Raw genomic sequence first — 26,247 nt, 5'->3', positions numbered from 1 at the left:
GCTAGTTGTGTAGTGTGTACGTTTTAGCTGTTAGTAATTATGTTACAATATAAGGAAATTAGATAAATATTTGTCGTTCTTTGTCTCGTCTTGTCTTCATTTCGTAGCAGCAGAAGTCAGTTTTGTGATAGCCTGGCCTGCTTCTATTCATCAAACCTCATTGCTATCTCCTGCAGAGTATTGTAGATTAATACTGCTTTTTTACTTTGACTTCCATTTTACTTGAAATTACCTTCTTCGTACTGTATGGTTGGTATATGACACGAGTCTTTATAGCCGAAGAAAGAAACTCTTTTTATCTTCGCTGTCAGCAACGCGGAGCTTATAGCTTATGTTATATGATAGGTGGATGTGTGGCATAGTCCGTCGTCCGTCAACTTATTACATTCCATGCTTCTTCTTGAAACAACCATTCCGATTCCTTAAATATTTGGAGTACTGGTCCCAAGGTATGATCTTAATCAGATATATTTAAATTGTAATGAAATATACAAATTTGTATTTTGAGGCTTATTTTGCTATGTTTGGCGCACAACCTTTTAAAAGCCTTCGTCTTCAAAACTGCTGGTCAGACAGCTTTGATTTTGAGATATAGGTCGCTAGTTTGGACAATTCAGATTAGCGAAAATTTTGTAGAATTTGCAAATGTATATTTTAAGGCAATTTTTGCCATTTTGGTCAGAATTATTTTTCACCAAAACTGCTCATGTGATAGCTTTGATATTTGGTATACAGGTCCACAGGGATGATCAAATTAGATATATTTAATTTATGATAAAAGAAAGACAATCCAGCCGCTGAAAGTAGGGATCAGATTAACATAATCCTCCATAACGTTTTGATAACAAACAAAGACAGTCGTTATCAAGCCATCATATTCGGTAAACGACGATCTTATTGACCGCTAATCTCGGTACCCTATGCATATTTATCCCCTTGAATATAGTGAATAGCTGCTGTACTGTGGAGACGTATAACAGTCATGAATTTTCGAAGCAGAGACGCCTATATCTTCCATGGCTTTCTCCCTGTATAGTCACAAATACAACAGGTAGCTGCTCTTTCAGTTTGCTCACAGACGAACTACAGTAGTTTGCGTTGACACATTGGCATTAGACGAACTGGATATATAGTGTGAATCGAGGTATTGCCAACTCTGCCAGGGTACAATGATCAGCTAAGCGCTAATATGAGTCGATCATAAGGAATCAACTCTGCAAAAGTCGAAACATTGTCTAGCAGGAGGTCAGAAGTACTCAAAACAACAACACCGCATATGTCCACGCACTGTCCAAGTCATATCATGTGCTTTCGGGTGTAGTTGTTTTGACTACATCTGACCTCGGGTGCAGTTGTTTTGACTACATCTGACCTCTTATAAGACAATGTTTCAACTTAGGGCAGAGTTGATTTCTCTGTGATCGATTGGGATTACAGGTCAGCTGATAAATACACCTGACAATGTTGGCAACTATTCGGGGAGGATCACCATGTTTTGCGCTCCTATAAGAAGGAAAGATGTGGCCAATATAGCGCTTCACCCACATATATAAAATAATACACGGGATAATATGGGAAACAATTTACAATTATCCCAAACAAAACAAGCTATATTTTCGGTGTTTAATAAATATGTTTAATAATACATGTAAATTTACTTTGCTTGAAGTGGGAAGTAAAAAGTGCATAAGTGTAGAAGAAATTGGATTTTGAATTTCATTCAAAATGTTGTTTAACTACACATGTGGTAGTCCATGAGAAAACTGAACAATTTTTTTCCAATGTAAAACTAGCAATATCAGTGCATTTAATGATGTTTGATTATAAATATAAATATACTTGATTAGAATTAGATGTTTACAAGTGCATGTGTGTAAAAGAAATTGGATTTTGAATTTCACTGAAAATGTTGATCCACATTGCACGAGAGTCTATGAGAAAACTATGAAAATTTTTTCCCCACATAAAACAAGCTATATCTGTGCATTTATAGATAATTTATATAAATGTACTTGATTATGCAGGGTGGTTACAAGTGCTTATGTGTTCAAGAAATTTGATTTTGGAATTTAACCGAAATTGTTGATTCACTATCATGGTAGTCTGTGAGAGAACTATGAACAATTTTTTTCAACATAAAACTAACAATATCTGTACATTTATAGTCATAATTGATACACACTTTGCCACCTGTCGTATATGGTTTTGTCATTTGTCTTTCATCAGTTTTAACAATTCAGTGTGTTTATTGTAGGATAACACTGTATCTTCTTTTCTTGTGAAGCTTGTTGATAATGTATATGTATTAAGAATCGGTATATTTCGTCGATGATTTCCTACTCAGGAAATACCACATGGACAATCGAAGGTTGGGCGGTAAAATCTGCTTCTGTTAAAAGTGACCCTCCCCAAAGATAGGTTTATGAAAAGTGACCCTCCCAAATTCCCCTGAACCACCCCTATAACTACTGAAAGCTCCCTAAGCTCTTTCCATCTATACATTCATGATTACCTAAGTGCACCCAAGGGCCTTACAATTCAAGCGAATCCTTCAAAATTCCGCACTACAGGGAGCATTCCCTCTCCCGTACGCTCTCCTCCTGGTTTCACCCGCCTATAAAATGCACAAGGAACACTCTTTTTATGGGATGGAGGTCGGGGAACTTAAGCTCCAATTGAAATGCAAGAGCAACCCCCTTCAAATTAAATTCTATCCCCCTCAATTCATAAATTGTAAGATATGGCCCCCCCCCCCTCCCAATTTCATCTGATTTGATTCATGAACCCTTTGCACCCCAAGGCCCTGGGGTGAAAATAGTGACCCTTCAAAAGTGTTTGCAAGAAAAAGAGTGACCCTTTCCAATTTTCAGTGAAATTCCAATGTCAAATTTCTTATTTAAATTATTGTAATTACGAAGGCCGTAAATCTTTGCAAACACTTCATATAACATCATGTTTTCAAAAGTTTGAGCTTTTCCCAGTATTCAAACTTTTATAAAAGTTAAATCGTGAGCATGGCATGACATTTATTTCTCTTGGTCAACTTGAAAATTTTATCTTTGTGAACAAAAGTGCTTTTTTCTGCTTGTTATCACCTATTCACACAGAATAAAGCCATTCTCGTATTCTGTTTTATATACTTTTTGGTCAATTTGCTGGTTTTTTTGCGATAAATACATACATACCTTCCTAAAATTTGACCCCTTATAATTTATTGTGAAAGTCAACCCCTAATTTCCACCGAATCGCCCTACCCGTAAAAATCGAATCTCCTTAACGAGGCACTCCCACTTGGTAACATTTTAAAAACACATTTTTTTAATGCCAACGGTCGATATTTGACGTGGCGACTGCGCGCGGATCGCGAGATATTGATAAAAACATGTCATTTCCCGAGCGTATTTTTCACATCCCAAAGTTTTACGATCGTTTCTGATTGTGACCCGAAATTCCCAGAAGGTTTGTTTTTGTGCTTATTGACGATATTCTAGGGAGTCCATAATAATTCGAACGACGCAATTTTACCTCCCACTGCGAAGACTTTATATACAACTTCAATTCAATTCACTTCACTTCAGGTAAGTTGTTTTTTAAACTTCTCCATAGTTTTTGTCGTTTTCATTATTCTCAGTCAGTTCTATTATATTTTTAACCAATACCACATAAACATCAGTTTTTACGTGTCAAATATTAGCCGCCTCTGATGACTACATTTTGTCGTCTGCCACACAGTACGCCGCGCGCGTGGTATGCGTCTATGCATACCACTCGGCGGCCGCTATGTATCAACCGCACGTAACTGTGCTAGTCACCTATGCGAATTCTGGTGGAATCAAACTTTGTTTTCCGTTTTTTCTCAGAGTCAGTAAGACTCGGCTTTCCCCCGGGGAGCATGACCGATCACCGACGCGAGTGGTACTGTGGCGTACAGCAGCGTTAGCGTAGACTCGTACTCCATAGCTTAGTTGACAATGGCCCCAGTGCCGAACGTTCGATGTTCGGAAGCTGAATTTAGGTGGGCCACCGGAATTCAAACTTTCACTTTTTTGAGGACATGTTTTTATCGATATCTCGTGATCCGCGCGCAGTCGCCACGTCTAATATCGACCGTTGCATTGAAAAAATGTGCTTTAAAAATGTTACCAAGTGGGAGTGCCACTTTAATGTATATTTCTCCCTCTGAAAAATTGCTACCAAAATTCCTGCATCGTGCAGAAAAAGAAAGTACCTTGTTTGTTCGCGTCTCTTCATTGTTGATTTCCGAGGCACACAGACAGAAAAGAAGTTCATGTTAAATCTGAATTTGAAGAGGATTGCCTTGAGGAAAAGAATGTTTGCCAATCACTTCGCTGATATAAAGTTACCGGACATAGAACATAGAAAAGTTAATCGCGCACTGATGCATTTTTATCTACAGACTCGATCGAGGTCATGTTTCGACAAATCCAACACATACCAGCTGACAGAAAGAAGGAATTTATCGAGGATAAAAAAACGAGGAGGGCAGACTGTGTTTCAAATGTCCGATCTGGCTTCTTAACTCCAAAAGATGAAAGCAAAAAATAGATGATTATATCATGGATATGCGACCGTCGGATCTCTGGTCTTCGGAATTTCCTTCATGAGCCATTAAGTATGGTTCTGCTCTTGTTTTACACGACGTATGTCACTAAAGAAGCAAATTAGAAAATTTCCTGTCTTGATGTGTCTCATCCTGTCTTTATTTGTAATAATTTTACAGTAATTGTCATTTTTGTAATGGCCACGCCTGTTTCTCATCTTCTCGTTATAGTCACTATCGCCACTGACAGTACTACACTGCTTTTCCCTCTGGCATACCTTTCAAATGTGGAGCTTGTTACTGGATAAAAGCTGATAAATGAAACAAAAAGCAACCGAAAATTATCATTTTACACGTAAAATATTCCAGGACTCTTAAAGTGAGTCATCTTACATTGCGCACAAGTAAGGCAGCATGTTACAAGAGTATGTGGAAAGTAAATGATAGTCCTTGATGTCTTGAGAAGTATTTTACAGTTGGTTCCCTTGGTCGTTTGGCGTATTATCCCTTCGAAGTTTTGGACCTTTCGCTGTACAACCAAGGGCGCCAAAATACTCATTACAGACGTAAATTTTATCGTATACCCTACAGAATATCACGATATAGTTTAAATGATTTGTACAATTTTTCGGATTCGATACCGTCATTTGCAGATACTAAATAGAGCAAGGCAGCTGAACCATAATCCATTCCGAATTGATATATCTATGAAGTCATTTGTTTTACTTTGTGTATCTTCAACCTCATATATATTCACAACGACGACGCTCTTGCCATACTTATCGAAAGGGGTTTACACTGCCCTTCTCATTACCTTTCTTGAAAGGTCATTGCTGATGTCATTGATAGTCACCCATAAGGTTATCATGATTCGCAGCATACAGTGCGCCCTCACCATAGTAGAGATATTTCGATAGGAGCTCCCGAATTTCAAATTAAAATTTACACACGTTTACGAGCATATTTCTCTGTAGTTACACTGTAAAGTCCCTTCCTACATCCACTTATTGCATCATGTAATTAATAAATATCACAGGCTATACTCTTGAGTTGGTCTTTCTACTTCGGGTTTTCGTTCAGTTGTTTGAATATTGTCGCCCTGGTGCTTTCGAGTTTCCATGCCTTTTCTTTTTGGTTTCAGACAGTGATTTGCATTTTTAAAGAATGTCTCGTGTTCTTGATGAATCAGTGCAGAGCGGAGAAAATACCCTATCGAACGCATTTTCCGTTCTTTTTGGAACATACACTGAGGTGTCCTAACAATATCATACGTAAAATAAGGTTTTTCTATGTAGTTCCCTCATTTCGTAGTTTAGGTGAAATCAGGCAAGACTTTGTGAAAAAAAGTATCCAAGTAAACTTGCACCTTATTGTGTAAACTGCAAAGACTTCACTTTATACACGGAAATTAGGAATTATGAGCAGTGAAGCGATATATTTCGTAATTCTTTCAGTGCATGTTTAAATATGAAATGTTCTATTGGAAAAGTAAATCTGCACATATGAGATATGCGTTGTTATTGTCTGGAAGTAAAGTAACAGACCAACGGAAATCAGTTTTCAGCAATAAAGATGTTCGTAATAGATTCTTACCCCAACCCGTCAGCCACTAGCATGGCTGGCCCGCCGTTCTATCGATCTGACTTCGCCTCGTTCTGGTATCAGTATTCGCGAATGGGTCAATGACCCTGTAGCACAGCCATCATCTGTCATCTGGTATGCCATGGTCCCGGGTCAAGGCCGCCGCCTTAACGAGGAACCCCTAAAAGCTCATTCAAATTTGCCCTTGCGGACCGCTCTCTTGTATATGTTGGCGAAATGTGTTGAGAGTTCAGCACTATTATCTTTGCAGACGATAACAAAACAAGTAAGGACGAATCTGTAACATGGCTGCGCTGTATATGTTTAAACCTAACAAACATCAACCCCACTCATCGCGGAAGTCATATGTTCATTTGAGGTCAACTCGCTTGGAACGGGCCGCGGCTGCGCTAGTTAATCTTGCTTGACTGAAAGAAGGTTTGTATTCAGGTATTCATTGCTTCGCTTCGATGAAGGTTGTGTGTGCGATGTGTGATAGTGAGCGTACGTCAGTGAGTGCTTCACGAAGTCGACAACATGCGGACCGGTCGCAGTCAGAAAAATGTAACAACTTAACCGGTTATCGAACAACTCTTTTTGAGAGTGGGAATTTAGCTGAACGTCTGTGGCGATGACCTCAATGACCCGAGCGCGTTCGATACACGCCACAAGTACCGCTGCGATATCACAGCTACCGAGCGTTCTGTCTGTTGCCTTTCCGTATGTTGTGAGGTCGAACCCGATTGAAAACTAGCCGTACTATTTGTATATACTCTGAATGCGTTTAACGTTAAGCAGTCTCTTTTAGAAATAATATAGTGTCTTCACATATCCTGCTCATGTTTAGCTCACATTTGGTGTACCAATATGAGATTTTCGTATAAGCTGAATCAGTTCATTTGCATCTGATTTGCATGTCTGTATGTCTGTATATTTGTGGGTATGTGCGGATGTATGTCCGTCACACACAAAGGCTCCCATACCGCCAAAGCTACCATCTCAGTATTTGGTGTACAGGTAGATGCAGGGGTTGAGATGTGAATTTGTTCAAATGAACACATCAGTGTCAAAAATGTGCAAATGAGGTAAGAAAAAGTGAAATCCTGCAAATGTGCAGGAGGCATACCAGTGAGAAACAGGCCAACTCCACTGATCTTGACTCATTTCCTGTTATTGTTTATGAACTGTTACATATTAACAGACCAGCTGCAACCATAGACAGTAGATGGGGGAAGACCGTTTATACTAAACTAAGAGGGGCTTGTTTCTGCTATGCATGTTGCTAAAGTTGACCTCCAGTACCTAAAGTTAGACCTTAATTACTTTTGTCATTCTTGTTTTTCTTGTTAAATATTTCTTTTTGTTTTTCTGGTTGTACTGTGCAGACATCATTGCCATAACATCAACGTAGAATTTTCCTCCACTGAACAGATAGAAACAACATTTATTGTTGATCATTGGTAACCCATACTGGTATATACCAATTCTGATCAAATTTGAGCGACACCGTATAATTGCGGTATTTTTGAAAAGTTGGCACAATCTGTACCGTATATATCATCAAAGTGTAAAATCCGTTATTCTCTGTCTACAACAGGAAGAGTTACTTGTACTGTCGTGGGTATTGATTGAGCTTTGATATCCCGTAAAAATGAACTTATCCACTGGGATGAAATATGCTGAGTTATGCAAGGGCCAGTTGGACACGTTCTGGCAGTGGCTTTCTACAAATTTGGACTGGGTTCAAGATGACGTGGTTCTGGACATAGGGTGTGGAACCGGGGCCTTGATTAAGCACATTGCAGACAGGGGAAATGTAAAATCCGTCACAGGTAATATGGGCAATTGTTTAGCTAATGAACTTTGTAATGTAGTGCATATCTTCTATCGCAATTTTGTCATTTGTCCTCAACAAACGAACGGAAGATACAAAATATAACAGGGCTGGATTGTCCCTCAGTGGGAAAAATGAAAATTTATGTTTACCGATCGTATCAAGAACAATTTGACTATGATACGGACCTTTGATTGAAGAACAGTAGATTGTGTATGGCTAGTTATGCCCAGTTCTTTGACGCGTCAGAACAAAAATGAGTGCACTCGTTTCATTCAGCAATGAAATGCAATTCCCCGTTTCCCTTTACTGGCTTCTCTAGCAGTAAAACAATAAATGTGAACTCATTTTCGTGATCGGCGATTTTTGCTCTCGAGGGCACAGTGCCGGATATGCAAACACACTAAATCGTGCCCAGTGATAAATGTATAGGGGGAATTCTTGTGAATTGGTAAATCGGAGAGAGAGAGAGAGAGAGAGAGAGAGAGAGGAGAGAGAGAGAGAGAGAGAGAGAGTTCTTGGCCATGTAGTGCAATATGTCCTCTAAAACCACCGCCATTTTTTTGTTCTCACGCAAATTAATAAACCATATATAATCATATATAACCCTGACACTGTTGTTCATATATAATTTAGTAAACAACTTTTATGATTACAATTTAATAGTATATGAAAAAGTGTACCTTTACGAATTTAAACATGAATAAAAGTGTGGCAGATTATAATTTGTAAGTCATGTATCACCATTTCTCGCCTTTGGTCACAGAAAAAAAACCTACAAAGTGCAAATTCACATATAACATTCATATGTTTATGGTCAACGTCTCTTAAACATATTATGAAAATACCATCACATTTAGATCGGTTATCCTAATTCAAAACTCGAGCTCGAACTTTGACAAAACAGCACGACCAAACACGTTACTTACTTACTTCAGTGTGCGGTAAGATTTGTCATTAGTGTACATATTTCACTACTTGTGTGTGTGTGGGGGGGGGGATGTATGTGTGTGTTGAGTATATATACCCCCACGTGCAACATTCATGCATGCTTACACATCCCTTCTCCACCCGTTCGTCCACTGATCGTTTATCAACAAAAACACACAGCAGAACTTCAACCTATAGGCACGTGGCTGTGTCATCAGTTGTGCCAACGACCGAAATTTATATCATAATATCTGAAAAAGATTATTTTAATCAAATTGACCACATTCATCAACGTTGCATCTCAGGCTATGACAAAAGTAAAGAGTATATCGACGTGGCAAGGAAGGTAAACTTTGAAGAGGGCAAAACTACTTATGAAGTAGCTGACGCAACCGATGCTGCGACTATGAAACCAGAATGGAAGAGTGCCTTCACTAAAGCTATATCAATGGGAGTGCTTCAGTTCATTGAGGACAAGAAAGCTTTCTTCAAAAACGCCTGCTGGTGCCTGAAACCAGGTGGATACCTTTTTATGGTATTTAATCACGGCAATGTTTTCGGAACCCTTGAAGTCCTGAGGCAGTACATGTCGGATAGCCCAAAGTGGAAACAATTTACCAAGGTATTGTGCGTATCTAGCCGGACATTGTTTCTTCAATAAGGGAGCCTTCATTAACTACTCGGGTTGGCAGGGGCATGGGGGTCACTATTTAGAAAACTCTGCAAGGGCGATGGTCACTTTTTATAAACCTATCTTGGGGGAGAGTCACTTTTAACTGAAGCTGATTTCACAGCCTCACCTTCGATTGTCCATGTGATACTTCCTAAATAGGAAATCCCCGACGAAATTCATCGATTTTTAAATACATACACATTAACCACAATCTTTACAAGCAAAGAAGATGCAGTGGAATCCCACATTAAAACACAATGAACAGTTAAAATTTGTGAAAGACAATAGACAGAAACATATTGGACAGGTAGCAAAGTGTATTATCAATTATCAAATGTCTATAAATCACAAATATTGTCAGTTTTATATTGGAAAAAAAATAAAGATCACTCATAGAATACCATGTATAGTAGTAAATCAACATTCTTGGTGATATTCCAATTTCAAATTTCCTGAAAACACATACACTTGTAACCAGCCTATCCTAACCGAGTACATTTATATGACCGATCAAACTTCAATAAATGCACAGATTTAGCTAGTTTGGTATTTGAAAAATTAGTCATATTTCTCTCACAGACTACAATGTATGAGTGCATTTTCGGTGGAATTCCGAAATCCAATTTTCTTTTTACAAATATGCAATTGTGACAACCCTGTGTTCATGAAGTACACTTATGTCAATTATCAGATGTCTATAAATGCACGGATATTAGTTTTATTTTGGAAAAGAATTATTCATAGTTCTCTCATATACCACCGTATATACTGAATAAATATTTTAAGTGAAATTCCAAAATCCAATTGATTGTACACACATGCACGTTTTACTTCCCACTTCAAGCAAAGAACATTTACATAAATATATTATCAATCATAAATGAGTATATAGATATAGCTTGTTTTGTGACGGAAAATTGTTAATAGTTTACCTGATAGACTCCCATGCATTATGATTTGATATTTTTAGGTGAATCATTATATCAGCAACATCTTGCCTTCTTCTTGTCGTGCAAAATATGGCGACCCTCCCGCAAAGGCATGAAATATCTTGTCCCTTCAAAAGTGCTTGTGTGATGAATGCAACCCTCCCTCCCAAAACGACAGCCCTTTCCCTATAATTTCTGTCCCTAATTTACATAACAATTAAGCCAATTGTTATGTATATTAGCTGATACAGTTTCACAAATTCCTGGGGAGAATATTGCATTGGTTTTGGAAGTGGGCAAGTTTTAGAATGTTGGGCAGGGAAGGGTCACACTTTAGACACGAGGATAAGGGAGGGTCACATTTTACAGTTCAGGTGTGCACTGAATTCCCCTGGTCCAACCCCCTTTAATTACTGAAGGCTCACGTAGATAATATGACTGAATATGTAGTTTTCTTTGGGTTCTGGTGTTTTTCATTGCCAAGATAGTTGTAGAAATGCTACATCATAAGAATAGTTTAGAAATGTTGAAGTTTATTTATTTCATTTGTTTAAATTAAATTACAGCCAGACGGATTCAAATAAGAAATCAAATCAATGTCAACGAATTAAAAAGGATCGGCAGCCATCAGGCATAACCTTTAAGCATGTGTTCGTAACTTCTCTCAAATTCTTGAAATGTGCAAGTTGTCCAACAATTTTAGGAAGCAAAGTTGTTCTATATAACCTCCATCCGTGAGAGGAGAGAGAGAGAGAGAGAGAGAGAGAGAGAGAGAGAGAGAGAGAGAGAGGTCTGTGTATAAGAAAGAGACATATGGCCTGGTGACATAGTAACTTATTTCTCTGATTGGATGGGATATATCTCCTTTTGGTTGATACAGTGTCTCTTTTTTGTCAGGATTATTCTTATGATACTTATGCCACATTGTTGTTTCGAGGAACCAGAAATCAACTAGAACAGCTCGTTATTGAGTGCGGGTTTTCCGAAGCTAATATCGTAGAGAGGGACAGTTATATGTATGGAAACCACAGTGAAGATGAATTCAAGGGTAAGGAAATATAACTTTATATACAACCTGCTGCAATAATGCTCGTAACTCTCAAAGGGCGAATGCGCAGATTTCTGGTTTAAGGTAGTATGCACCTCGAAAGTGAAAGACTTAAAATTTTGCTCTAACTTTCCTCAAGGAATCTTTCAATCATTCTCTTTCAAAATCAAGAATAAAAATAGGGGGTCACCGTGCAAATTTTGGTACTAGAGAAACAAATTACCCAAGATTTACCGATATTTGAAATTCAAAATGGCCGCCATCCCTGTGTTAACTCTATGGAGAAAAATAAAATTTTCGAATTTCGAAAAACTAAGCCGGTGAAAAGTTTTCTTTCACCAAGAGCTTTAAAATGAACCCCCACATGTGGTATATCAGAAGAGAATTGTAAAAGTTTGAGAGTCCGAATGTCTTCCCCGAGGTGCGTTCTACCTTAAGGTTGACTCTTTGAAAGTACATGGAACAAACGACCTAAAAGCTATGTAGAAGTTCCGGAAAGATCGATTGTACCATAACAGGCGTTCCTTCAATGGCGACATTCTTTATGTAGTTCATGTTGCTTCATATGGCTAGCTATTCCGCCTGAAATTATTATCAAATCGTGTAAATAAAGTTACACGCGGTCTGACCCATTTTAATCTGCAGACTTCATCGAGATCATGTTTGGACAAATTCAACACATACCAGCCGAGAGAAAGAGGGAATTCATCGATGACACATATCAGAGGTTCGTTGAAATCAACGAAAGAGACGAGGAGGGCAGATTGTGCTTTAAAAATCCGACCTGGTTCCTTACCGCCAAAAAATGAAAGAAGACGATACGTCAACGAACCATTGTAGTGCTATTATCGAATTTTTTTTGTTTTGAAATTTCCTTGAGGGATCACAAACTCTGTCTCTAGTCTTGTTTTCACGCCATGTAAAGTAAATTAGTGAAGGCTCTGTCATAACTTGTCTCGTCCTGTCCTTAGTTTGTAGCAGTGTCTATCATTTTTGTAGCAGCTGTAGTTGTTTCTCATCTTTAACCTTTGCTCAATCGCCTGCAATGTGTCGTTGATTAAGTTAGAACGCGCCTCGGGGACAGATCTTACAATGCTTTCCAGGTTTACCGTTTGTTGGGGTTCATTTTGAAGCCTTTGGAGAAAGATAATTACTTATCGTGAAATGTTATGTCTTTCAGCGAAGTCTTGCCTTATAGTGATTATTTGTAGAGGTTAAAAAGAAGTATTTGAAAGTTCAAAGGTCAAATGAGAAATTGTATTCAATAAAAATACTATTGATATGGACTGTGACACGCAGGGGGGGGGGGTGACCGTTCTCTGCACATGAAAATCGGGGAAGGTCACTTGTTTTCTCGCAAACACTTTTGAAAGGTCACTATTTTTCGTGCAGCGTCATTTTGAAAAACACTGGCCCACTCCATGCAACTTATGTTCAATCCCTAAACTACTATATCCTGGAGGAAAAGTACCCCCATACCTTTGTCTTTAAGTCTAGCTGTCTCATTTACATGCCACCTTTCTCAAAGTATTTTTGTCAATTTTTATGCAAAGAAAATTTTGAACTAAAGTTTGCCACATACTTTTAGATAGCATTAGTGCATGTTGAAATACGCTGTATTCGACCTTAAAACAAAACCTACTCACTTAGGTTGAATATTGTTGTCGAAAAATAAAGTCAGGTCATGACAGAAATTCAAGTTTTTAAAGACTGGTGCATATAACATAGATACAGAGTTTAAATAAATGCCTACACGTGCGGGATTCGTCGCAAACGTCCCTGAGTCATTAGCAAGCCTTATTGCAACAGACATAGAGAACAACATCGTTCGGCGTCCCGGCCACCGCCTCTAAGGGAACCCCCAGGCTCCTTCGAGTTGGCCATGACTGATATTTTCCCATAGATGTCTGTCGATTCTGTCAATTCTAGACTTTGCAGAAGAACTGCACATAGAATGGACCACAACAAAGCAAAACGAGACTAGTGGTCAACGAGAATGATTCTGCATACCTCATGAAGTATATAACCTACTTTTGCCGGAAACCACATGTTCATTTAGGGTCAACACGACAACGGGTCATCCACTGAAAAATCTTGCTTGAGCGAAAAAGGTTTGTAATTTTTGTATACGTTGTGTTGCATGCCCCATTGCACTTTCTCTTTAATAGCTGGTGTCGAAATCAACGCAGTCCATGGTCACAGGACAACCAAACTTTGCTTTGGTACCGCTAATTAATTTCTGGAAAGTGCCAGAAGGTATTTGAAAAGGAATTTGATATTCAATAAATTTTCAAGTCCCCCCTTGCAACGTCAGTTTTTCAGACCCCCTTGTATGTTGTAATTTTTTTCAAGTCCCCCCTGAAATCCCCCTCTAGAGGTGTTTGTGAATGCAGCCTAACAACAGCAATTTCTTTGCTAGTACAGCCACGATGAAAGTACTTGCAGCAGGACAGTTGTCGTGTGAGGGCAGTTTGTAAGTCGCGGTTTTGACATTGTAGGTCGCATGTGTCAAGCCGTGATAGGTCTTCCCTAGACGCCACCTCGTTTTGTTTAACATATCGAGAATATATCGTGGACATCATCGTAACTGGCCAAGGTCATTGCCTTCGAGACCAACGCCCAAGGTCCTTCGAGTAGCCCTTACAAACCAATTTCTCGTTCCTTGTTGCGCGGTTTAAAACAAAAAAGCGATACAGTTTTGATTTTTGATTTAACTGTCGTTAAACTGAATCTAACGAACATGAACTTCACTCACGATACTGCGGTCAAATATGCAGAGCTTCATCAAGGCCAGTTGCATACTTTTTGGCAGTGGCTGTCGACAGGTTTGGACTGGGGTCCTGATGACGTGGTCCTGGACATAGGCTGTGGAATTGGAGCCTACACTAAGCTTCTTGTAGACAGAGGAAAAATCAAATCGATTACAGGTAATATTGTCTATGGCTTAGCTTCTCAGCATTTTATACAATTTTTATTTCTCCTAGTGATCAAAGGTAGGTATTATATGTCTTTTGCTCTGCAGATGCCTAATGAAGGGAAAAAATCACATGACTTGATTATCCCTCAGGGAAAAATACCTACCTAACTACCTACCTACCTACCTACCTATATTCACGCATAAATACGCGAGTACAAAGAAAGATAGATTGGCTGACCATTGATTACACTGCTCTCTCTTGCAGACTTTTAATGCACTATGATTGATGAATATCACATGGTGTGATGGATGAGATGTGTCCTTGAATTGTCAGAATGAACACTGACTTACTTTACCCGCTGCACTGTAAAATAAAATTCACTGATGCATTTTCCCTGGCGACTAACGTGATCGAAATGCTCATCAGTTTGGAAATTGCTGTCGACTCTCTTTTGTTTTGGGGGTTTCAGATTGTTAGCTGTTTGAGCACCATTGCTGAAAAGACAATCAAGCCGCTGAAAGTAGGCACCCAATTTACATATGGTCAATAAAGTTATAATATCAAATATAGTCGTTATCAAGCCATCATATTCGGTAAACACGACGGGCATGTTGGCCGATAATCTCGGTACCCAATGCATATTTATTCCCTTGAATATTGTGAATAGCTGCTGTACTGTAGAGACGTATAACAGTCATGAACGTTTGAAGCAGAGACGCCTACATTTTCATGAAGTTGTCCCTGTTTAGTCACCAATACCACAGGTAGATGCTCTTTCACTTAGTTCACAGACGAACTACAGTGATTTGCTTAGACGCATTGGCATTAGACGAACTAACATATTGTCTGAATCGAGGTGTTGCCAACTCTGCCAGGGTAAAATGATCAGCTAAGCGCTAATATGAGTCGATCATAAAGTAATCATCTCTGCAAAAGTCGAAACATTGTCTAGCAGGAGGTCAGACGTAGTCAAAGCAACAACACCACATATGTCCAAGCGCTGTCCAAGTCTTATCACTTGCTTTCAGGTGTAGTTGTTTTGACTATATCTGACCTCCTGTAAGACAATGTTTCAACTTAGGCAGAGTTGATTTCTCTGTGATCGATTGGAATTACAGATTAGCTGATAATTACACCTGACAGTGTTGGCAACACCTCGTTTAGACAATATGTCTAGTTCTCGTTCCCTTACTATGCATGCTGCAGTATTCTTCCCAGGAATTTCTGAAACAGTAACAGCTGAATTACATAACAATTTGTTGAATTGTAAAAGAGAGAAATTACAGGGAGAGTCGTCGTTTATTTTAAATATTCAAGGATCATGATATTTCATGCATGACTTTGTGGGAGAGTCACCATATTTTGCGCTCCTATAAGAAAGAAAAGATGTGGCCGATATAGCGCTTCACCAAAATACATCAAATCATAATACACGGGAGTCTATCTGGCAACCAATTTACAACTGTCCTAAACAAAACAAGCTGTATCTCTGCATTTGTACATGTTTGATAGTACATGCAAAATGTACTTTGCTTGAAGTGGGAAGTAAAAAGTGCATAGGTGTACAATAAATTGGATTTTGGATATCATCCAAAATGTTGATTCACTATACATGGTAGTCTATGAGAAAACTATGAACAATTTCTTTTCCAATATAAAACTAGCAATATCAGTGCATTTAATGATGTTTGTTAATGGATATAAATGTACTAGATTAAAACAGGATGTTTACAAGTTTAGTGCATGTGTGTAAAGGAAATTGGATTTTGAATTTCACCAAAAATGTTGATCCACATTACACGGTAGTCTATGAGAAAACTATGAACAATTTTTCCAATTTAAAACAAACTATATCGGTGCATTCATAGATAATTGATATAAATGTACTTGATTAGAATAGGGTGGTCACAAATATTATGTGTACAAGAAATTTGATTTAGGGATTTCACCGAAAATGTTGATTCACACTCACGGTAGTCTATGGGAGAACTATGAACATTTTTTCCGATAAAAACTAATAACTTCTGTACATTTAAAGTCATAATTGATACACACTTTGCCACCTGTCTCATATGTTTTTGTCGTTTGTCTTTCATCATCTAAAAATATTTAGTATGTCTTTGTAGGATACCACTGTATCTTCTTTTCTTGTGAAGCTTGTAGATAATGTGTATGTATTAAGAATCGGTATATTTCGTCGAATTGTAATGTGTGACCCTCAAAAATTTCATCTGATTTGATTCATGAACCCTTTGCACATTGAGGCCCTGGGGTGAAAAATAGTGACCCTTCAAAAGTGTTTGCAAGGAAAAGACCCTCCCCAATTTTCAGTAAAATTCCAATGTCAAGTTTGTTGTTTAAATCAGTGTAATTCCAAAGGCCGTAAATCTTTGCAAACACTTCATATAACACCATATTTTCAAAATTTTGAGCTTTTCCCCAATTATTAATTATAAAAGTTATATCATGAGCATGGCATTACACTTATTTCTCTTGGTCAACTCGAAAATTTTATCTTTGTGAACAAAAGTGCTCTTTTCTGCTTGTTATCACCTATTCAAACAGAATAAAGCCATGTTCGAAATCTTATTTTATATACTTTTTGGTCAATTCTGTTGTTTTTTTGCGATAAATCCATACAAACCTTCGTAAAATCTGACCCCTTAATCATTTATGTTAAAATTTGACCTCCTAAGTTTTGTAAAAGTCAACCCCCTAATTTCCACCGACTCCCACCTCTCCGTAGAAATCGAATACTCCCTAATATACATTTCTCAGTCTGAAAAATCCCTACCGAAATTCCTGCATCGTGCAGAAAAAGAAAGTACCTTGTTGTTCGCATCTCTCCATTGTTAATTTCCAAGGCACATAGACAGAAAAGAAGTACATTTGACGTTAAGCTTGAATTTGAAGAGGTTTGCCTTAAAAAAAGGATTGACTGTAATGTTGGCCAGTCACCTCTCTGACATTAAGTTACCTTACAAAAGCTACAAACTATAATGTGTTTTTGGCGAGGACGATGAGAAGTGAAGGCCGTATCACAGTGATCTGTGATGAGCTTATAGAACATTTATCAGGCACCTTTCGACATTTAACGTCTCCAAAATTAAGTTTTCAAGTATGAATTATACATTTAATGCCTTGCGACTGACATCGGTGATATACATCACGGGCAATTTTCATCGTGTAAAGCTCCATTTCAATATACAGTTAACCTCACAAACTAGTAATCAGCTGGGATAAAAAAGTTAATTGTATTCACTGCTGCCATACTATTACATCATCACTTTATGTAGTAAGTTGACTTGCCTTAGTCAAGTTCATCAAGTCTATAGTATAAAACGACTTCTAGATCATATACCTTCTATATCTCTATACAGTTCCTTTGGCCGCACACACCCCCTTATATACAGTAAGTTGGATACCGGGCAGTCTGGCTACCTGCCTGCATTGTATACATATCGCATCATGAATGCTTGTACATGTATCATGCATTTAGCAATCCATTATTTCACAAGAACGAACACGTAATTGTAATACAGGGGATTTATGTTGTGCAAACTATGACATAGGTTTATAGAGTTATTTGCAGAAGGTTCTTTTAATGAAATTGACTACATTAATTTACAATCTCAGGCTATGACAAAAGTAAAGAGTTTGTAGACGTGGCAAAGCAGGTAAACTTTGAAGAGTGCCTTCACTAAAGCCATATCAATTGCAATGTTCCAGTTCATCGACGACAAGAAAGCTTTCTTCAAAAACGTCTATTGGTGCCTGAAACCTGGTGGATATTTTCTGATGAATTTCAATCACGGGAACGTGTTGGGAACTTTTGAAACAATGAGACAGTACATGTCGGACCATCCAAAGTGGAAATCATTGACTAAGGTATTGTAATATTTATGTAAAAAGTGTCATTAACACGATTGGAACTAATTTGGGTTAATTTGATCTTCATATTTTTTCAATGTTTTTCTCAACAGTGTTAGTTGTCATATAGCTGAATGTTGCAATATTACAAATTACTTATAAAAACAAGTGTGTAAATTAGGTTCCAGGCCGATGCATTTACAATGTATAAAATAAAAGTAAGCAAAATCAACGAATCAAAAAAAAATCAACGAATCAAAAAAAAAAAATCAAGATAAAACTTACACATTTGTATAAAACCTCTCCCGATCCCTCGTAAGGACGTTGAAGTTGCTGTCACATACATTGAAGACATACTACTTACTATCCATTATTAACATCCAGAGAGAGAGAGAGAGAGAGAGAGAGAGAGAGAGAGAGAGAGAGAGAGAGGGAGAGGGCAGACAGACAGACAAAGGAGGGATAAAAAGGAGAGGGGAATTGGGAGATGCGGAGAGAGGTCCATATTAGCTGCAAGACACTAGTGGTGACATACGACCATAAAGGGTTTTAGGACTAGATTAAGGAAGAAACATTTATTTTGATTTTTGATTTAATGTAGTTTCTCTTTTATGATAAGGATTTTTCTTACGACGTGTACGCCGCATTGTTGTTTCGAGGAACCAGAAATCAACTGGAACAGCTTGCTGTCGAGTGTGGATTTTCTGAAGCTCGTATCTTGGAGAGGGACAGTTATTTGTATGGAAGCTACAGTGAAGAGGATGTCAAGAGTAAGGAACAGTTCTGTTTACTGAATATCAAACTACAATTGTCGAAAGTGACTTTTGCAAAAGTGAATGTTGCATATTTCCAGCTTCAAAGGTGACTGCTTTCTTATGCATATTGTCCTTTGCAGAAGAATGTCACTCACCAACTTTGACCACTCTAGTCTAATCAAGAAAATGAATATCAATAATCAAGAGTAAACAAATGCAAAGATTTACCTATTTTTGTATTGGAAAAACGATTCATAATTTCATCATAAACACCATGGATAGTGAACCAACTTTTTAGATGAAATTCAGAAATCAATTCTTGTACACAAATGTTCATTTTAACTTCCCTATTCAAGCAAAGTACTTTTAAATACATTATCAAACATATATAAAATACATATATAGCATGTTTTGTGGGGGTAAATTGTCAATAATTTGCCTGATAGACTCCATGTATTCTGATTTGATATTTTTGGATGAAGCACTAAATCAGCTACATCTTGCCTTCTTATAGTTGCACAAAATATGGTGACCCTCCCTAAACTGTATGAAATACCATATCTCTTCAAAAATTCTTGCGTGATAAATTGCGACTGTCCCTCCAAAAACACCAGCCCTCCCCTCTGTAATTTGTCCCTAACATAACAATTGAACCAATTGTTATGTAAATTAGCTGATACTGTTTTAGTTATTCCCGGGGAGAATACCGCAGTGGTCGGGGGGGGGGTCAAGTTTTAGAATGTCGGATAAGGGGGAGGGTCACATTTTAGACAGGAGGATTGGGTGTAGGGTCACATTTTACGGTACAGGGTGTTCGCGAAATTCCCCCGGCCACCCCCCTGTAATTACTGAAGGCTCCCTAAGTCGAGTCTCAGTCTTGTTTTACACGACGTGTGTCACTAAAGTAGTAAATTACTAAATTCTCTTGTCTCGTTGTGTCTCACCATGTCTTTATTTCGTAATAATGTACATTACCTGTAATTTTTGAAATGCCCGTTTGTCCCAAATCGCTATTCCAAACACAGTACCGTTGATTGACACTGCTTTTCCGGCTGGTATTGGTTTAGATAAGGAGTTTGTTACCTGTTGTGTTGTGCCCTTGAGCATGCAAGGCACTTTACTCCTCAGTGCTCCATTTTGGGTTAGTGGGTTATGCATACCTCATCCTGTAACTGGGCTAACGCCTGTTGGATGATGGACTGAAAAAAGGAAAAAAAGAAAAAAAAGATAAAAGCTGATAAAATTAAATACAAAATGCAAACTAAAATTAGAATTTGATATGTAAAATATTCCAGGACTCAAAAAGTGAGACATCATACATTGGGCATAAGCAAGGCAGCTTATGTTACAAGAACATGTGGAAAGTAATTGATTGTCGATAGTGTCTTGATTAAGTATTTTACGATTGGTTCCCTTGGTCATTTGGCGAAATGCCCCTCCGAAGTTGTGAACCTTTTGCCGTACAAACAAGGGCGTCAAAATACCCATTACAATTGAAAAGATTCGATCACGTACTCTACAGAATAAGATGATTTTGGAATCGATATCGTCATTGCAAATGCATGGATTCAACAGTCTGGTAAACATGTAAAAATGAGAAACTGTAGCTAATATATTTGTGAAGAAAGATCTGTTGAACAGGGAGAATATTCTTACGAAAAATAAACTTAAAATAAAATTATGTCTGAATTTTATCAGTCTTACACTTCCTAAGTATATTTTTTACTTTACACACAGAAAATTATGTACAACAGCTTGGCGGTATACCCGAAATAAATGTAAACATTTGCATTATCCGATTTGATTATACAACCCGACACGACATATGCGTTGTTTATTGTCGAAAAATTCAGACCCCAACAGAAAGACAATTTTTATTAACAACGATACACATATACAAGGTGCAAAATCAATCTCTGCACTTTCGTAATTCTCTTCTGAATTCCTGAGTCACTGGCAAGCCAAGCTAGCCGCTCCTGAGTATCAGTGATTGACCTGACGCCGCCTCCTTATGTTATCGAGATTATCGTAAACAACATTGTCTTTTTTCGGGGCCACTGCCTTCGAGGGTAACACCCCTCGTATGTGTCATAACCGCCCCCTTTCCAGAGGTTTATATCTCGACTTTCCAAAAGGCCGGCACAAAGACACGAGCAAAACACCCATGGACAAGACCAAAATTACTGTGCTCTGAATGAACTGCTAGCATTTTTCCCTCATAACCGTCGACCCTACTCATCCTGGAAGTCGCAAGTGTTCATCTGATCTCATAGTGGGAACAGGTTATCCACTTGCCATTGTTTGATCAAACAACTTGATCGAAAGAAGGTTGGTATTTATTGTATCGTATACCCGGTTGCTTTATCGTTCAGGTTTCCTTAGATACAGTGTTGCCTCTTACTTGCTCACTTGTATGAGACCTGACACAATCTACTCTGTCTTTTCACGGAATAAAAATAGAAAGAAGTACAGTTTGTATGTTGTCTGAACTGTCATTAATCCGAAGCTAACAAGAATGAACTTCTCCACCGATTCTGCGATCAAATTGGCAGCGCTTCATCAAGGTCAGTTGGATACCGTTTGGCAGAGCATGTCGACAGATTCGGACTGGGGTCCTGATGATGTGGTCCTGGAAATAGGGTGTGGAATTGGAGCGGGCTCTAAGCTCCTTGTAGACAGAGGAAATATTAAATCAATTACAGGTAATATTGGATGGCTTAAGTTCTCAACTGTGTGATTGCCTTACATACATACATACATACATACATACATACATACATACATACATACATACAAATTTTGAAAGCTCAATGAGTACGTACATATCAGCTAAAATGAACATGCAATATCACTTTCGCTATACTAGTGTATATTTTTTTCATGCCCGTTGCCTAAAACGAGATCTGCATCATAGACGCTCCATGGTCTATGTCTAGATCCACTTCCTTTGGCGGTATATCGGGTCCTGCTAACACACCGAGCTTGGGTACTCTCCAAGGCTGCCTGCCTACCTGCCTGCATTCTATACGCGTCGCTTCAAAAACGCGTTTACAGTATCATTCATCAAGCAATCTATCAATTGACCAGAACGTATACGTAATGACTTTGCAGGTAGATGAATTTTCCACCAGTGGTGCAAACAGTGATGGCGTTTATATGGGAGAATTCGGAGGAGTGTTTTTTTAATCAAATTGACTACCTTCATTTTCCATCTCAGGCTATGACAAAAGTAAAGAGTATATCGACGTGGCAAGGCAGTTAAACTTTGAAGAGGGCAAAACTACTTATGAAGTTGCTGACGCAACCGATGCTTCGACTCTGAAACCAGAATGGAAGAGTGCCTTCACAAAAGCCGTATCCTATGCAACGTTCCAGTACATCGACGACAAGAAAGCTTTCTTCAAAAACGTCTGTTGGTGCCTGAAACCTGGTGGATACTTTCTGTTGAATTTCCATCATGGGAATGAGATGGGAACTCTTGATACCATACGGCAGTACATGTCGGATCACCCTAAGTGGAAACCATTGACTAAGGTATTGTAATATTTACATAAACATTGTCATGGGATCTCTTATTAAAGTTAGCAACTAGATTTCGCAATGCTCTTCTGATCCTAAACATCACAAGTCGAGAATGATTTTTGTGTGACTGTTCATGATTGTGCAATAATATTTGCCTGGTAGCATCGTAAGATTTGTTCAGAAATGATGGTGTGTTTATTTCATAATATTAAGTTTAATTAATGTAGTTTCAAGGCCAATTTAAAATGTATAAACCAAAAGTAAACAAAACCAATAAATCAACGATGATCAAGGAAAAAATATGCATATTTATAATACCTTCCCCGATCCCTCGTGAGGTCATTGGAGTCACCGCCAAATACTGTGAAGACATATTCCTCTCCTTTGTTGTCTCCAGTCGCCGTGTGTGTGGGTGTGGGGGAGAGAGAGAGAGAGAGAGAGAGAGAGAGAGAGAGAGAGAGAGAGAGAGAGAGAGAGAGAGAGAGAGAGAGAGAGAGAGAGAGAGACAGACAGACAGACAGACAGACAGAGAGAAAGACAGAGACAGAGACAGACAGACAGACAGACAGACAGACAGGGAAAGCAGAGATAAAGAAGAGAGGGGAATTGCGGAGTAGGGAAGAGAGGTTCATGCTAGCTGCAAAACCACTTGCGGCGAAACGACAACAAAGGGTTTTGGGAATAGAGCTAGGAGGAAAACATTTATTTTGATTTAATGTAGTTTCTCTTTTTGTGATAAGGATTATTCATACGACGTGTACGCCGCATTGTTGTTTCGAGGAACCAGAAATCAACTAGAACAACTCGCTATTGAGTGTGGCTTTTCGGAAGCTCGTATCGTGGAGAAGGGCGGTTATTTGTACAGAGGCCGCACAGAAGAGGAATACAAGAGTAAGGAAATATTAGTTTAATGTCAATATATAACCCGTCACAATGGTGCTCCCAACTCACAAACTCACAAAGGGTGAATTCGCAGATTTCTGGTTTAAGGTTGACTCTTTAAAAGTACTTCACGTTTTCCGCCAGAGAAAACCTCCCGCCCCCTCGGAACAAAGAACCCAAAGACTGTGTAGCAGTTCCGGAATGAGGATGGCTATTTTCAGAAAGAGAGATCGTACGATATAACAGGCGTTTCTTCTATGGTGACATTCTATATGTTTTTCATATTACTACGTATTCGCAAACTATTATTATCAAATCGTGTAAATAAAAGTTGAACGCGGTCTATTTCATTTTACCTGCAGACCTCATCGAGATCACATTTGGACAAATTCAACACATACCAGCCGAGAGAAAGAAGGAATTCATCGATGACGCATATCAGAGGCTCATTGAAATCAACGTAAGAGACGAGGAGGGCAAATTTTGCTTGACAAGTCCGACCTGGGTTCTTACCGCCAAAAAATGAAAGAAGACAATATGTCTACAACCGTTGTAGTACTACTATCGAAATATTTTGTCTTTTAGGGGTCACAAATGCTTCTCTAATCTTGTTTTCCTCGACATGTGAAGTAAATTTAGTCAATACTCTGCCATGACTTTCTCATCCTGTCCTTAATTTGTAGCATTTTATAGCTGCTGTACTCTTTTTTCTCATCTTTATTTTTACGCTATCTCCTGCTGTGCATTAATTGCATGTAATTAAAACCCCTATAGCTGTAACTCATGAAATTTGTTGACCTGAAAGAGGCTTTCTATTTTCTCTGGTTTTCTTTAAATTCTACAAATATAAAGGATATAGTCTTTTATTGCTGAAAAATTGGACATGTAAAATTTACATTTTAACCGTAATTTTGTTTTCCCGCCATTTTTAAAAACTGGTAACATTACGAAGAAAATAAAGCATATGATGTTTCAGTGGAAAACATTCAGCACTATGCATTATTAAACACCTATTACCTGGTCACGAGGGTTATAGTGCCCGTCTATTACCCCGAGGGGCCGTGCGTTACTAGAAACACGCTATTCCCCGAGGCCTTAGGCCGAGGGGTATAACGATGTGTGTCTAGTAACACATGGCCATGATGGCCACGAGGGGTAATGAACGGGCGCTATAGCCAGAAACAGACCAGGTTCTAGGTGTTTTATAACACACCACATGCTCATGTTGTATTATCATGATTATGTTACAGTTTTTGATGTGTTTTGATATTTTGCACCGCAACAATCCATTGTGACAAATTTACTTGGCAGTATTTCCATAGCAGCAACAGTAGTACATATTACTAGTTTCTTCCAAAAAAATTCTAAGCATGACAAGAAACATCCTTTGTTGCACTTGAATGTTTTTCATAGATGAGCTTTTCAAGTTGCTACGCCGATGGAATGGAAAATCAATCAGTTTAGAAAGAGGCTCGCCGCTAATCCCAGGCGCACATCACGTTCAGGTCACCCGCCATTTTTCAAAGCTGCGACAGACGACAACACGGTCACGTGACCGGGCACTTTTCCAAATTAGGTCAAAACTATTTCCCTAGGGAAATAGTATTTATCAAAACGTACCCTCTGACGTCACTTTTATCGATTCAGTGGGGACTTGACGTATCTGTTTCTCATCACGTGACGTATACTGGCGAATCGCGACATGGAATGAGCATGTGGCGTGTTATAAATTGGACTACTCTGTTGTTTCTGTGAAGTTTCCAATGCATAAGTGCACGACGTACAGTGTTTTTGCTTTACTTACATGAGGGCGCCATTTTATGTTTGGGCAAACATTTATATTGTTTATCTTACTCAAAATTACACATGCAGTCCCAGAGGACATTTGTTATACTTGTATAAACACCCCTCAATGAGGGTAAGCCTAATTGACGTGCCGCGTGCCGCGAGCCAGAAGTAGGTGCATTTTCACTCCAATTTAATTCATTGATTCACAGGCCCACGGAACGTTTCGTAGATCGTCGTTGATGGGAAGTGACTGACACTGTGAGGCCGAAGGCCGAACCTCGGTACTGTATAAGAATACCAAGGTATGACATGAAAAATCGACCGGTGGCCCGAAACAAACGAAATAAAGCATCTACCTCAAAAAAAAAATACATCGACCGGTCGGAAATACCTTCAAACTTTCAAATCTTTACTCTGGTTACAGCATTTCTTTCAAATCTGCCAGTTATGGGCGATAATTAACTGTCCGGCGAATACTCGCACTTGCATTGCCACTCCGCCATTTTGAATAGCTTTTTTACTCCCGAAAGCCTTTGCGAGTGGGGCCTGTTCATTATAAGCGAACAGGAAAACTATCACTTACCAGCTCACAAGCGTAATCTTTCCCATGGTTTGCGTTGATTGCCTTGTTGCCAGATAGCTGAAGTTGTATTCACTGACAGTATGAAATTTACCTAACGGTTAACAGTTGAATTTAGCGGTTGTGGGGTCACAGGGTCACTCGTCACTCGCAAAGGCTTCGGGAGTAAAAAGCTATTCAAAATGGCGGAGTGGCAATGCAAGTGCGAGTATTCGCCGGACAGTTAATTATCGCCCATAACTGGCAGATTTGAAAGAAATGCTGTAACCAGAGTAAAGATTTGAAAGTTTGAAGGTATTTCCGACCGGTCGATGTAATTTTTTTTGAGGTAGATGCTTTATTTCGTTTGTTTCGGGCCACCGGTCGATTTTTCATG

The 26,247-nt window shown here is 38.6% G+C and overlaps 2 protein-coding genes across 3 annotated transcripts; both read left to right on the top strand.

The window, feature by feature from the left end:
- The first annotated feature begins 6,227 nt into the window (after nt 1-6,227).
- On the top strand, nt 6,228-13,330 carry LOC139138626 (ubiquinone biosynthesis O-methyltransferase-like). Of its 2 annotated transcripts, XM_070707095.1 has the most exons (6): nt 6,228-6,277; nt 6,414-6,580; nt 7,740-7,974; nt 9,212-9,528; nt 11,406-11,556; nt 12,202-13,330. In XM_070707095.1, the coding sequence occupies exons 3-6, from the start codon at nt 7,794-7,796 to the stop codon at nt 12,363-12,365; spliced, it is 813 nt and encodes a 270-aa protein (XP_070563196.1). In that variant the 5' UTR covers nt 6,228-6,277; nt 6,414-6,580; nt 7,740-7,793; the 3' UTR covers nt 12,366-13,330. The 2 variants fall into 2 exon arrangements, with proteins under 2 accessions (XP_070563196.1, XP_070563204.1); XM_070707103.1 differs by lacking the exons at nt 6,228-6,277; nt 6,414-6,580 and adding an exon at nt 6,840-6,862.
- A 7,630-nt stretch (nt 13,331-20,960) lies between these two features.
- On the top strand, nt 20,961-24,474 carry LOC139138623 (uncharacterized). Its single transcript, XM_070707082.1, has 5 exons — nt 20,961-21,427; nt 21,560-21,801; nt 22,317-22,633; nt 23,362-23,512; nt 23,866-24,474. Exons 2-5 carry the CDS (start codon nt 21,615-21,617, stop codon nt 24,027-24,029), a joined length of 819 nt encoding a protein of 272 aa, XP_070563183.1. The 5' UTR covers nt 20,961-21,427; nt 21,560-21,614; the 3' UTR covers nt 24,030-24,474.
- The last annotated feature ends 1,773 nt before the right edge of the window (nt 24,475-26,247 follow it).

Source organism: Ptychodera flava, chromosome 1 (genome assembly GCF_041260155.1).
Source record: "Ptychodera flava strain L36383 chromosome 1, AS_Pfla_20210202, whole genome shotgun sequence".
Lineage (NCBI taxonomy): Eukaryota > Metazoa > Hemichordata > Enteropneusta > Ptychoderidae > Ptychodera > Ptychodera flava.
The sequence above is the reverse complement of the archived record's forward strand: the minus strand, read 5'-3'. Positions and strand labels throughout refer to the sequence as shown.